At 28.2% G+C, this 12377-nt stretch overlaps 1 protein-coding gene across 3 annotated transcripts; it reads left to right on the forward strand.

Annotated features, from left to right (window-relative positions):
* The first annotated feature begins 1882 nt into the window (after positions 1 to 1882).
* LOC111283515 (glyoxysomal fatty acid beta-oxidation multifunctional protein MFP-a-like) lies at positions 1883 to 7748 on the forward strand. 3 transcript variants are annotated; one of them, XR_016340993.1, is made up of 18 exons: positions 1883 to 2112; positions 2282 to 2353; positions 2441 to 2494; positions 2618 to 2674; positions 2764 to 2831; positions 2913 to 2994; positions 3165 to 3220; positions 3383 to 3685; positions 3762 to 3848; positions 4353 to 4527; positions 4675 to 4796; positions 5360 to 5523; positions 5592 to 5846; positions 6046 to 6167; positions 6320 to 6441; positions 6716 to 6864; positions 6948 to 7277; positions 7545 to 7748. XR_016340993.1 is itself a non-coding variant. In XM_089758503.1 (18 exons), exons 1-18 carry the CDS (start codon positions 2022 to 2024, stop codon positions 7575 to 7577), a joined length of 2151 nt encoding a protein of 716 aa, XP_089614629.1. In that variant the 5' UTR covers positions 1883 to 2021; the 3' UTR covers positions 7578 to 7748. The 3 variants fall into 3 exon arrangements, 1 of the variants encoding a protein (XP_089614629.1); XM_089758503.1 differs by having other exon boundaries at positions 6948 to 7086; XR_016340994.1 differs by having other exon boundaries at positions 2046 to 2112; positions 2441 to 2498.
* The last annotated feature ends 4629 nt before the right edge of the window (positions 7749 to 12377 follow it).

Below are 12377 nucleotides of genomic sequence, written 5' to 3' on the forward strand. Positions count from 1 at the left end.
GAGATTGAGAGTGTCTTATGAGTATTGATTGTTGAGTGGGGTTGATGATATGATGTATGTTTGTAATTTTCTAAACTAGTGGATCTTGTTTCTCATCCGTGGATGTAGGTCAGTTGGACCGAACTATGTTAAATTGTTATCTCTTGTGTATTTGATTTATTGTTTGATTTTACTTTCGCTGTGTGTGATTGGATTGGAGGTTTTTAACCCAACAAAAACTTTATACACACGAATGTCATCGGTGACGAATCCAGCTACCACAGCAATCTAATACTCCTGGTCGATCAAACCAATAACAATATCAATCATTCATCAAACGAAAATTTCAATCAAAACTACCAATCAATAAACAAATTGGAAATTGCTAAAAAAATTTTTTCTCTTCATAAATTAAACCAACTGGAAGAGATAAAAAAAGGCTTGTTGACTTTGCTCATAGAAAGTCGCTTCAAAATCAACGCCTTGAAATTGCATTTCATGAATATAAAATATTTTAATATTTTACATGACATGCCAATGATCACTGTCTTAAACATTCAATATTTTTAATGCTCACTCATTTTTGGTTTTTTTTTTTTTTTGATAAATGATACTAAGTTAATAATAGCTTTAATTATGATTGTCTAATCCCAATTCCAAATGATTCCGAAGTTACAGTATCACAACAAAAATGCCACGTAATTGAAATTTTGATCGTCCTTTTTTTGTTTTGTACTTTTTCTTCTTCTGGTAAAAATCGAATAGAGAAAACATAATAAATTAATGCTTTATTTGTTTTGTAGAAATTGAGTTTTAAAAAATATTTTTATTATTTGATTATTTTTGGAAAATTTTATTTTTTTCAAATAATATTAATATAACTATTAAATATTTAAATTTATTATTATTAAATATTTAAATTTATTATTATTAAAATTATTAGTATTCAAGAACAATAATATTTTAATAATACTTAATATTAAAATATTATATTAATATAAAAATACTTAAAATAAATTATTTCTTATTCTTTGTATTAATATTTTAAAATATTTAAAATAGAATTACTATTATTAAAATATTATTTTTATTAATATTAAATAGTAATATTTATTATTAAAATATTTATATTTTATATTGAAAGTATCTATTATTAAATCATAACTAGAATTTTTTTATTTATATTTACTATTAAAATAGTAATATAAATATCATTATAAATAAACTGTAAAATAATATATTTTAAACAAAAAATAATAAGAAATTATTAAAAATATTAAAATTAAGAAAATAATATTAGTATATTATTTAACATTATTTATTAAAAAAATAAAAATTTATTATATATGTTATTATTTATTATTAAAATAATAATATAATACTATTTATTATTGAAATATTAAAAAAATTTATGTTTAATAATATATAAAATAAAATAATTTAAAATTAAAATATCAAAAGAATTTTAATGCAAATATTTTAATATATTAATTATAATTAAATAAACTATTTTTATTAATATAATATTTTAAATTTAATTAAATCCAATTTGAATTTAAAATATTATATTCAAAGCTTTATTTGAATATAATTATAAAAATATTTAAAATTAAAATATTAATATATTTTTAATACTAATATTTTAAGTTTTTAGTAAAATTAAATAAAAATACTATTTAATAATATAATAATATTTTAAATTAAATGAAATTAAATTTAAGTTTAAAATATTATGTACAAAGTCTAATTTAAATAAAATTATATTTAAGCACATTAAACAATAACTATATTCATAAATAATTTTTTTTTCAAAAATGTACAATTTCCAAAAAGCAAATCATTTTTATTAACCAATAAATTATTTTTCAACCAATTAAAAATTTTCAAACAAAGACATAAAAATGTAAAAATCATTTTTTAAAAGCCCGAAACAAAATCTAAGTCTATGAAAATGAAAACTAGAAACCCATTACCGCTTCGTTGATTACTCCCAAAAGCCAGCAGCGGGATTTGATAGATTCACAGCCAAGGGGGTTGGAACAATGAAGGGAAAAACTTTGCTGGAAGTAGGAGCTGATGGCGTGGCTATCATCATCATCAACAACCCACCTCTTAATTTGCTCTCTGCTGATGGTTGGTTCTATCTCTTACCTTTTTCTATACTTTCCACTCATTAATTCAAGAAAGTAACCGGCGCCAGAGCCAGATTGTGATTTCTGAACTTACCTTTAGTATGCTGTCGTTGTTTTCTTAATGGACCAAAATCTTCTGATTTGGTGCAAATTCTTCTGTTGATTTTCAGTGTTATTTAGCCTGAAGGAGAACAGTGAGCAGGCTCTGCTGAGAGATGATGTGAAAGCAATAGTTATTACTGGTAAAGTTAAAGTGTTACTATCTTGTATTATTGCCAATGGAGATGATATTTTTCATTTGTATGTAACATCTTGAATTATTAAAACAGGTTCAAAAGGGAAATTCTCAGGAGGCTTTGATGTCACAGCTTTTGGGAAAAAGGGTTGGTTAGATATATCTTTCCTCTTTCCTTTTCTCCCTGCCTTTTAATCTGTATGATGAGGCAAGGGCTCTAGATTGATTCTTATATTATATATTATCCTCAATTTATTCCTGCATATCACAGCAAAGAATGGAAAGCTTGGCTTTTGGTCAATTGAATTTATCACCGACATTTTAGAAGGTATATTTATATATTGTTTGTATTTTATAATCTGCTATCAGGTTTTTCTTCTGGTCTCTTCTAAGATCTTTTTTGGTGGGCTTTCTTAGCTGCCAGAAAACCCTTAGTAGCTGCTATTGATGGCCCTGCTTTAGGTGGGGGATTGGAGATTGCGCTGGTATGTTATGAATTCAATTGATACCAACCTTACCGTGTTCTATTCATGGAAGTTCTGATAATTTACTTGATATCTTCTTAGGCCTGCCATGCACGCATATCAACCTCTTCTGCACAACTGGGTCTGCCTGAGCTTCGATATGGAATTCTTCCAGGCTTTGGTGGTAAGGCTGTGCTTATGTGGATGTAGATGATTATCATTCAATTTGCTAGATCCTTTATAGGAGTTTTTTTTTATTTTGGCAGTATAATTTTCCCATTAAGAAAACCAAAAACAAAAAACCAATCCCCCAACTTCTTTCCTTTTCAGTCTTAAATTGATGTCTTATTTCAGGGACACAGCGCCTGCCACGTCTAGTAGGCCTTCATAAGGCTCTTGAAATGATCTTGGTATATATCACTCCTTTTGCTGCTCTATTGGAAGAAATGATACTGATGCTCTTAATATGAAAGCATGCTTTTTCCTCCCTTTCTAATTGAGTATAGTTCCTTCTTTTGTTTTATTTTGAGCTACAAGACTTCATAAGCACTCTTTTTTTATTCTCCCTCCAGATGTCAAAATTCGTGAATGGAGACAATGCTCACAGTTTGGGCCTTGTGGATGCCCTTTCTTCAGCAGATGAGTTGACTAAAATTGCTCGTCTCTGGGCGATAGACATTCTCGAGTTTAGAAGACCATGGGCTGTTAGTCTTCACAGAACGGATCGATTAGAGCCCTTGGCAGAGGCTAGGATGATCCTTAAGCATGCCAGAATTACGGCCAAAAAACAAGCTCCAAATCTCAAACACCCATTGGTTTGCATTGATGTCATTGAAGAAGGATTAATACATGGTCCACGTGCTGCACTTTGGAAGGTATATTTTTGGTCATTTTTTGTTTCTATTGCAGATAACCTTATTGGTATACAAGATGACTTGTTGGTTGTTGTAGGAGTCGGAGGCATTACTTGAACTTCGACAATCTGATGCTTGTAGGAGTTTAGTCTACTTCTTCTTTGCCCAGCATAGAACGTCCAAGGTATACAGTTATAATAGCTTTAATTCTTCTTGATTAAATCTGAAAAGGTTCTTGCTTCTCACAATTATAAAATTTTTATATCTGTACTTTGATGCTGAATTTTTTGGACATGGTTGGTATCAAAACTTTGGTTGACTTCTTAAATAGGCCCTTTAGTTATAAATCAAAATAGTTGATATAAATGTATATTTCTCTTCAAAGTCAAACAAAATCAATTAAGCTACAATTGTAGCTAATTTCAATGCTTAATATCAGTCTTGATTAGTTTGAAACTGGTTAGATTGCAAGTCAAAACTCAAAAAGTAAGTGATATAAACATAATTTTCTCTGAGAAGTCAAACAAAATTATTTAAGCCCTAAAATTGTAGCTATATTTCAGTGCTCGAGGTTGTATCTTTATGAGTTTACATAACTTTCTAGTTTCTTGATAATTTGAAAATTTATCTTGCTTAGGCATCTTTCTCTCTCATGGAATGCTTATCCTTGATCTAAATTTGTTAACAGGTGCCCGGTATAACTGATATGGGTTTAATCCCGAGGAAAGTGAATACAGTTGCTGTTGTTGGTGGAGGATTAATGGGTTCTTCAATAGTAACTGCACTCGTGCTTAGTAATTACACTGTCATTTTGAAAGAAGTGAATGAAAAGGCCCTACTGGCTGGAATTGAAAGAGTCAAAGGTGACAACAAACATTTGTTTAGATGAATTATTCCCTCACCCCCTCCCCCTTCCCCCATCTGCCCCTTTTTTCTTAACCAAGAGCACTTCTGTTCAAACTTTTTCTGCTATTGTAACTTGCCTCTCTCTTTTTATGCTTTCCCTACAGTAAATTTGCAAGATCATGTCAAGAACGGAAAATTGGCAGAAGCAAAGCTTAACAAAAACCTCTCTCTTTTTAAAGATGTTCTCCATTATGAAGATTTTAGGGAAGTGGATATGGTTATTGAGGTTTTTACCATGAACCAATGCTACTGCGTTTGAATCTCTCTCTCTCTCTCTTCCCTCACCCTCCTTTCCTTTCCCCCTGAACATCCACCTATCTCAATGCATTCTAAGCTTCTAGCTGTTGCTAGTGGCTCTTTAGTATAGTTTGTTATAAGTGAAACACTAAGCATAAAGAACTGCAGCGATGACATAGTGTTTGTCCAGATTGAGAAATGAGCATGATAGATAATCAGTTATATTATATCCACCTTGTTTGCTGACCTGTTACAGCTATCTCCTACTCGTTCCTCCTGCCCTTCTCTGGATTCGTCACAAAAAAATACCATGAAAGCTCTGGCCTGTTTCCTGATATAGAAGAGATATACGTCTAAAAAATGTGGGAAAGTGCAAATAGTTTTCTAAGAGAGAAGTTAGGGAAGGGAAAGGTGGAGGAAGGATAACATGAAACAAGGAAAATGTTGAAATATAGAACAATAACTCTAATTATTTGTAGTTTTAAGGTTGTCAAAGAATGCTGACTTTCTTTGATTTTTTTTTTTTTTTGTTTCCTTTGGTGTTTTAAGCAGGCTGTGAGTGAAAATACTGATTTAAAACTGGGAATTTTTGCTGAGCTGGAAACTTATTGCCCACCATTCTGCATACTTGCTACCAGTTCTTCCATGGTAAACTTGAATTTAATTGGTGAAAGGACAAAATCTCAATATCGTATTGTCGGGACTCATTTTTTCAGGTATTTTTGCTTTGTTCTTCTCTTGGTTTTAGTTTCCAACCTAGTATTGATGCGTGCTTTTGATGCAGTCAAGCTCATCTCATGCCACTGCTGGAGATAGTTCGAACAGAACAAACATCTCCTCAAGTCATTGTTGACTTACTAGCTATTGCAAAGAAGATGAGGAAAATCCCAGTAGTAGTCTGCAATTACACTGGGTTTGCAATTAACCGGATGTTCTTTCCTTATTCGCAAGCTGCTCTGATGCTTGTTGAACATGGTATTGATCTCTATCAGATTGACCAGGCAGCTACAGCATTTGGAATGACAATGGGGCCATTTAGGTACTTGTAAAAGTGCAAAGAATATTATCTGGGTTCTAGTTTAATTAAGAATAATTTTGTTCCTGAAAGATAGGAGAGTGTTTGGTTTTAAGTTTTTCCAACAATCTGCATGTTATTCTGTGTCTGCATTTAGCATCTTGGCCTAAAATTTGACTTAGTACCTGCCACATTGGCTCTAATATTTATGTTCTTGATGCAGAATGATTGATTCTGTTGGTTTTGAGGTTGTAACTGCACTGAATGTCCAATTGGGCAAGAATTTTGGAGAGAGATACCGTGAATCAAAGCTGATTTCAGTTATGCAAGAGGACAACCGAGCAGGTACTTTGTTGACACTTTACCTGAAAGTAATTGAAAATCTTTTTGGCATGCTGTTGGGCCTGAAACTGACCCATGAACCGGATATTGAATATCCACTTATGAAGGCTTAGAATGCTCAAGTATCATTTTTGCATCTCTGTCTCCTTTTTCAGGTGAAACTACACGAAAAGGTTTCTACATGTATGATAGCGAGTCCAAGTTTACCCCCGATCCTGATATTAAGAAGTATATCAACAAGGCCAGTAGCATCTCCAGTGATAGTGTTGATTATGAGGTTACTTACATCCCCCTGTTGTTCATCTACGTGTGAATTTCTTAAGTTCAGCTATATTTCTTTTGTCACGTTCCATGCTTGACCTGATAACGAGTTGGGCATGAAGTAGCTGTTCTAAGATTTCTTTTTTTTTTTTAATTTCCTCTTAACTAATTATTGACAAGTTGCATATTGCCCCTGTGTCTCTGGATTATTGCACGTCTAACTTGAAATTCCCTCCCTACCCTTTCTACCTCTCTTCATGCACATCTGGTGGCTTTGAATTTGTAAACAGTTGATAAAGTTGTCCGATGAAGAGATAGTTGAAATGATTCTCTTCCCTGTTGTCAATGAGGCATGCTGCCTTCTTGAGGACAGAATTGTTGTCCAGGCATCAGATCTTGATGTTGCTTCTGTTATGGGCATGGGGTTTCCAGAATATAGGTTTGAACTCCCCTACCTCCCTTTTTCTTTAAGATGGTTGAATATTTAACTTCTAATTTCAATGCAAATGATGCATGTCCCAGGGGAGGAATCATTTTTTGGGCCGATACTCTTGGATCAAAATATATATGTTCAAAATTGGAGAAATGGTCAAAGACTTATGGAGCATTCTTCAATCCCTGTGCCTATTTAGCAGAAAAAGCTTTGAAGAGAACGTCTCTGGTGAGCTGCCATTTGCTTACCTTCTTTTCCTTGATTTTGAATTTGAGCAACTGGAACATCCCGGTGCATCTGCATTGATGCGGTCCTGGTTTTAGTTGATTCTTTGGAGAACCCTCTGCAAGTTGCATTGTGATCATGCATTTATGAGACCAATTCTTTCGTGGCATGGTTGATTCACCTTTTTTCTTAAGGTGAACTAAACATAACCATTTTTAATTCAAGAACACTTATTTGGTGTATATTTATTTCTTTTTCCAACTCATTTTTTCAAGTCCATACCCAAATTTTAATCAACATCTTGGTTAATCCCCCCATTTCAAAATATTCTTGGGACCAAAATGCTCCCTTTTAATTCATGTATAAATTGTGTATTGCATACTGAGTTACTGACTTAAGCACCAAGCAGTATCCCATTTAAATAGTTGTGCAAATGGATAATCTGTTACTCACGTATGCAGGGGAGCGAGGGGCAAGCAAAGTCTCAACTATAGGATTAATGTGGCTATCTGCAACATTAAAGATAATATTCTGTAATTTTCTATAATTATGTAGTGAAACATAATATTGTAATTAGAATAATATTTAAGATTACATCATAATTATTCTTTCTTAATTAGTGAGAGTCCGTATATAAATAAAAATTTTATGTACTCTTTATACAAGTCATAATGTTAACAGTGTAGCTTTTTGAGCTTTTCTCATTAATGTAAGTCATCATGACTGAACTATTTTTTTTTTTTTTAATTTTCATTTATACAAACATTATTATTTTAAACTTAACACAACAGACCGGCTTGATTATTATCTTTTCGTCATATGCAAATAATCATTTCTTCTGTGTTAAACACTGAAATGCACAAGTCGAAGGGAGGAAGAACTTGATGTGTGGAACTGTGGATTTACTAATTTTGCAAAATAGAGTCAGCTATCTTTCAACTAGTGCAAAACCGTGCACCAAATTGAATAAAAACAATTATTATAGGATGAATAATTATAACTATTTAAAATTATTCATATAAGTTATAATTATACAAATGATTATAATTATTTGAATAAAAATTTATTTATGTTCATGTATTATAAAAAGATTATTCAGTATAATCATTTTTAGTATTTTTGATTGAAGACTTTGAGATTTTATTTCATATTAAAAGCATAATTGCCCTTAAAAAAAATATTTTTCAAGTTTCAAAGTCAAATTTTTTTTTTATTCTCTTATTTAATTTTTCTAACAATTTTAAAGGTAATTATGAATAAATTTTTATATTTGATATTTATGAAGATGTACAATATATATATATATATATATGCATTGGTGAAATCTGAATTTTTTAAATAATTATAGATAAAAAAAATTTCTTAACTGTAATGTTAAACAAGTTTTTCTTTAATTTTTATTCAAAATCAGTATGCAATTTATTTTATGAATTATTGTTGGAAAGAAAATTGACCAAATGCAGTAGATACTTATATTTGCATATATGGTCAAAATACTACTTCTAATTATTGGGTACGATATCACAATTTTCTACATATTGATTGAAATTGGCTTATCAATTGAGTTTAAAGAATTGAAAACCCAACGTATGTACGTCACGATGGGGAATAGTCTAAAGACAAAAAGAAAGAGTTAAAATTGATCCATATTTTTTAATGAAAACATGATTGGATGAATTGAAGTATATGCATGAAAATTGTCATTGCTTTTAGATTGGATAATAAGTCAAGAGCAAATTTCTGCGTGAACTTATAATGTGATTCATTGGGATTGGCTTAGAATAGTCATGAGCCGAAATGGGCTTCATTCATATATATGATAAAAAAATGGATTTAGACATGATAAATTATCTCTTTGTTAAATGTTAACAAGAATTTGGAAAAGAAAATGGGTTTTAAAGGAAATTGAGATCATTGACTAGGAACTTTGTTCACAATAAAAGTTAACAGAAGTAGGCTAAAAATGGAGTGTCCCAATAAATTTATTTTATTATTTGTTGTTAAATAGTATATGTTAAGTCGTTGCTTATTTACTATTTTATTTTTTATGCTTATATTGTTTAGTCATGCCTATATTAACATGCTTTGAGTTAAATTGAATGTTTATATAGTGGAGAATTTTATTAATTAAGCTTTATGCTTATTATTAATAAAATTTGCTAATAACATGTATTTATTATTTGTTCATAAGGCATGATTGAAATTTTAATTCTTGAGTAAGCATGACTTAGTGTTTACTTTGGCAATCATTAAATAAAAGAATTGCGAGAATATGGTTAAATTTATTAAAACCTTGAGATAATGTTTTTGTTGGAAAAAGCTAGAGAAGTAGTAATATATATTGGCTATTTTAATATTTTGCTTGCATGAGATTTATTCAGAGTATGATTATATAATTTATAGTTTGGGTAATAGGTGTATGTATTATTAATATAATGATTATAATCATGTACCTATATTTAATCCACCGTGCATGTAGCATTTGTGAGAGAACTCTGAGGGAGATACTATGGAATTATAATAGAAATGCATATAAAAGAGTCATGTTCAATTGTGGTGCCATGAAAATCTTGGCAATGTCAAGAATATAAAGAATATATCCATTTTTATATTTATATGTGTATGAGCTAAAAGGGGATATTGAGCTTTTCAAGTCTTTTATGACAATTTTATTGAATGAACATATATCAATCAATGATGTTAAATTCATTTTATGGTTACATGGGTTATCACATTTCATGGCTTGAACACATGTTTTGTAAATTTTTGCATATGACAATGAATTGAAACATCTATAAGCCTAGAATTGGACATGGAGAACATATAGACGGTTTACCATATATTAAGAAAATGAAAATGGATGATTATTTGAATAGAAACTTAAGTTATCTTATTGTTAGCATATATGACATCTAAATGCATAACATTAAAAATAAAAGGGTGAAATATAAAAATAGTCCTTGAACTCTATACTTTTTGTTAGCTTGGTCCCTAAAGAAATAAATTTGATAATTTGATACTCCAACTTTCATTTCATTATTTATATACTTATCTCAAACTAACGCTATTAATCAATTTACTAACATGGTATAAACATATAATAAGATGCTGACAAATGTCAAAAAAGTCCAACTAATTTTACATTATTAATGCCACATCAATATTAAAAGAAAATTTCAAAAATATTTTTAAAAATTTTTAAAAATTATTAAAAAATAAAATATTGAAAAATACAACAAAATTCTTTAAAAAGCCTAAAAAATGTTTAAAAAAAATGCTAAAATAATTCTAAAATTTTTTTTAAGAATTCTAAATTTTTAAAAAAAATTATAAATTTTTTCAAAAAAAATTAAGGAAACTTAAAAAAATTCAAAAAAATCTTAAAAGTTTTAAAAAAATCCAAAAACTTGCAAAAATATTTTTAAAAATTAAAAAAAAATGAAGATTTTAAAAAATAATAAAATTTTCCTAAAATTGAAAAAATATTTAAAAGAAAAAATCTATTATTTTTAAAAAATCTATAAAATTTTTTAAAAATTTAAAACATTTTTAAAAACTTAGAAAATTTTTTAATTTTTTATATATTTTTTGAATTTTTCAAAAATGTTTTAATTTTTTTTTGGATTTTTATTAAAATTTTATTTTTTTTCAGAATTTTATTTTTTTAGAATTTTTTAGAATTTTGAAATTATTTAATTAATCAAAAATTTTAAAATTTTTTATTTTTTTAATTTTCAAAAAATTTAAATTTTTTTTAATTTTTTTAATTTTCATTTTTTAAGTTTTGTGATTTTTTAAAATCTTAAGAAAATTTAATTTTATTAAAAATTTCATTTTTTATTTTTTTTGAATTTTATATTAAATTTTTCAGAATTTTTGAAAATTTAAAACTATCTTAATTTTATAATTTTTAAAAATATGTCATATTTCTTAGTTTATTTACAATTTTTAATAAAATTTAAAATTTTTTTAGAAATTTTTAAAATTTTCTAAAATTTTTTAAAACTTTTTAGAAATTTTAGAATCGTTTAAAGAATTTTTTAAAATTTTAAAAATTATTTTAGAATTTTTTTTTATTTTTTGAAAATTTCTTTTTGTGTTGATATGACATTGATAATGTGGCATTGATTGGACTTTTTGACATGTGTCAGTAACTTGTTGAATGTTCATACAACGTCAGCATTTTGGACTAACAGTCTTAGTCCAAGGTACGAATGTGATAATGAAATGAAAGTTGAAATATCAAACTGACAATTTTATTTATTTAGGAACCAAATTGACAGAAAATGTATAGTTTAGGGTTTATTTTTATATTTAACCCAAAATAAAAGTGCACAAATCTTAGGATCCATAAGTTTTTATAATTTCATGGTAAAGATATTGGTGAGAGCTTATATATGCACCATTAATATATGGACTTGATAATAATGTTGGCTTACAATTGCCTTAATCCTTGGAATTGATCACTAAATGAGTTATCCATTAAAAAAAAAAAAAGGTGGTATGACTCTTAAATGAGTAGTGCTTTTGTATGTTTGAAAATTATTTATTGTATATAGTACATAAATAGTTTTTTTTAGTAGTCTTTGCACAAAAGTAATATTTATTTAATTTTATTTGATAATAATCATGACTTGTATAAATGATCTGTATTTCATGATTTTATAAAAGTTTTAAGATATAATGAAAGTATAGAATTATATTTACTTTGAAAACCATGACAGATTAAAAGATTTTTTGAATATTAAAAAAAAATTAAATAGCAAGAAGAATGCTATTTGACCCATTTGGGTGATGGGCATAGTTTTGCTCATGGTAATAACATGGTTAATCGTGTCCACGATGAAATAGATTCATAATTTTTCATGAGTTGATATGAAAGTTTCGAAAAGAGACTGTAGAAAGCAGAAGTTTATTAAAAGAAAAAAAAATTTAAGAATGATTATATGTGATGTCATTTCTATTGATGTATATTCTTATATTGAGTTTAAATAAAAGTTTTAAAATTTTTATGAGAAGAAAATATTAAGATATAAAATATTTTCTAGTTATCTATCATTAAGGGTAGATTTGGAGGTCTCTTACTTAAACAAAAAAAAAAATCACCAAATAATGAAAAGATAAATAAAATGGCAATTTGATTAAGTATATATGATATCTTGATAATTGAATGGGACATTCTTTAATAAAATAATTCATATTTGCACATGATGGAGGTGATAAGAATAAAAAAAATAAAAAATGCCACCAGAGTGTTGTCAAATTTTAATATAATTGTATGAGCAAATTATACA

This window comes from Durio zibethinus, chromosome 3 (assembly GCF_047325235.1).
Source record: "Durio zibethinus cultivar Kanyao isolate XHJ-2024 chromosome 3, ASM4732523v1, whole genome shotgun sequence".
Lineage (NCBI taxonomy): Eukaryota > Viridiplantae > Streptophyta > Magnoliopsida > Malvales > Malvaceae > Durio > Durio zibethinus.

Bases quoted from the DNA above. Each gene is read 5' to 3' on its own strand.
- LOC111283515 (XM_089758503.1), top strand. From the start codon at position 2,022: ATGAAGGGAAAAACTTTGCTGGAAGTAGGAGCTGATGGCGTGGCTATC. The intron at 2,495-2,617 runs GTTGGTTAGATA...TGCATATCACAG, and splicing joins CACAGCTTTTGGGAAAAAGG to CAAAGAATGGAAAGCTTGGC. The intron at 7,087-7,544 runs GTGAGCTGCCAT...TCACGTATGCAG, and splicing joins CTTTGAAGAGAACGTCTCTG to GGGAGCGAGGGGCAAGCAAA.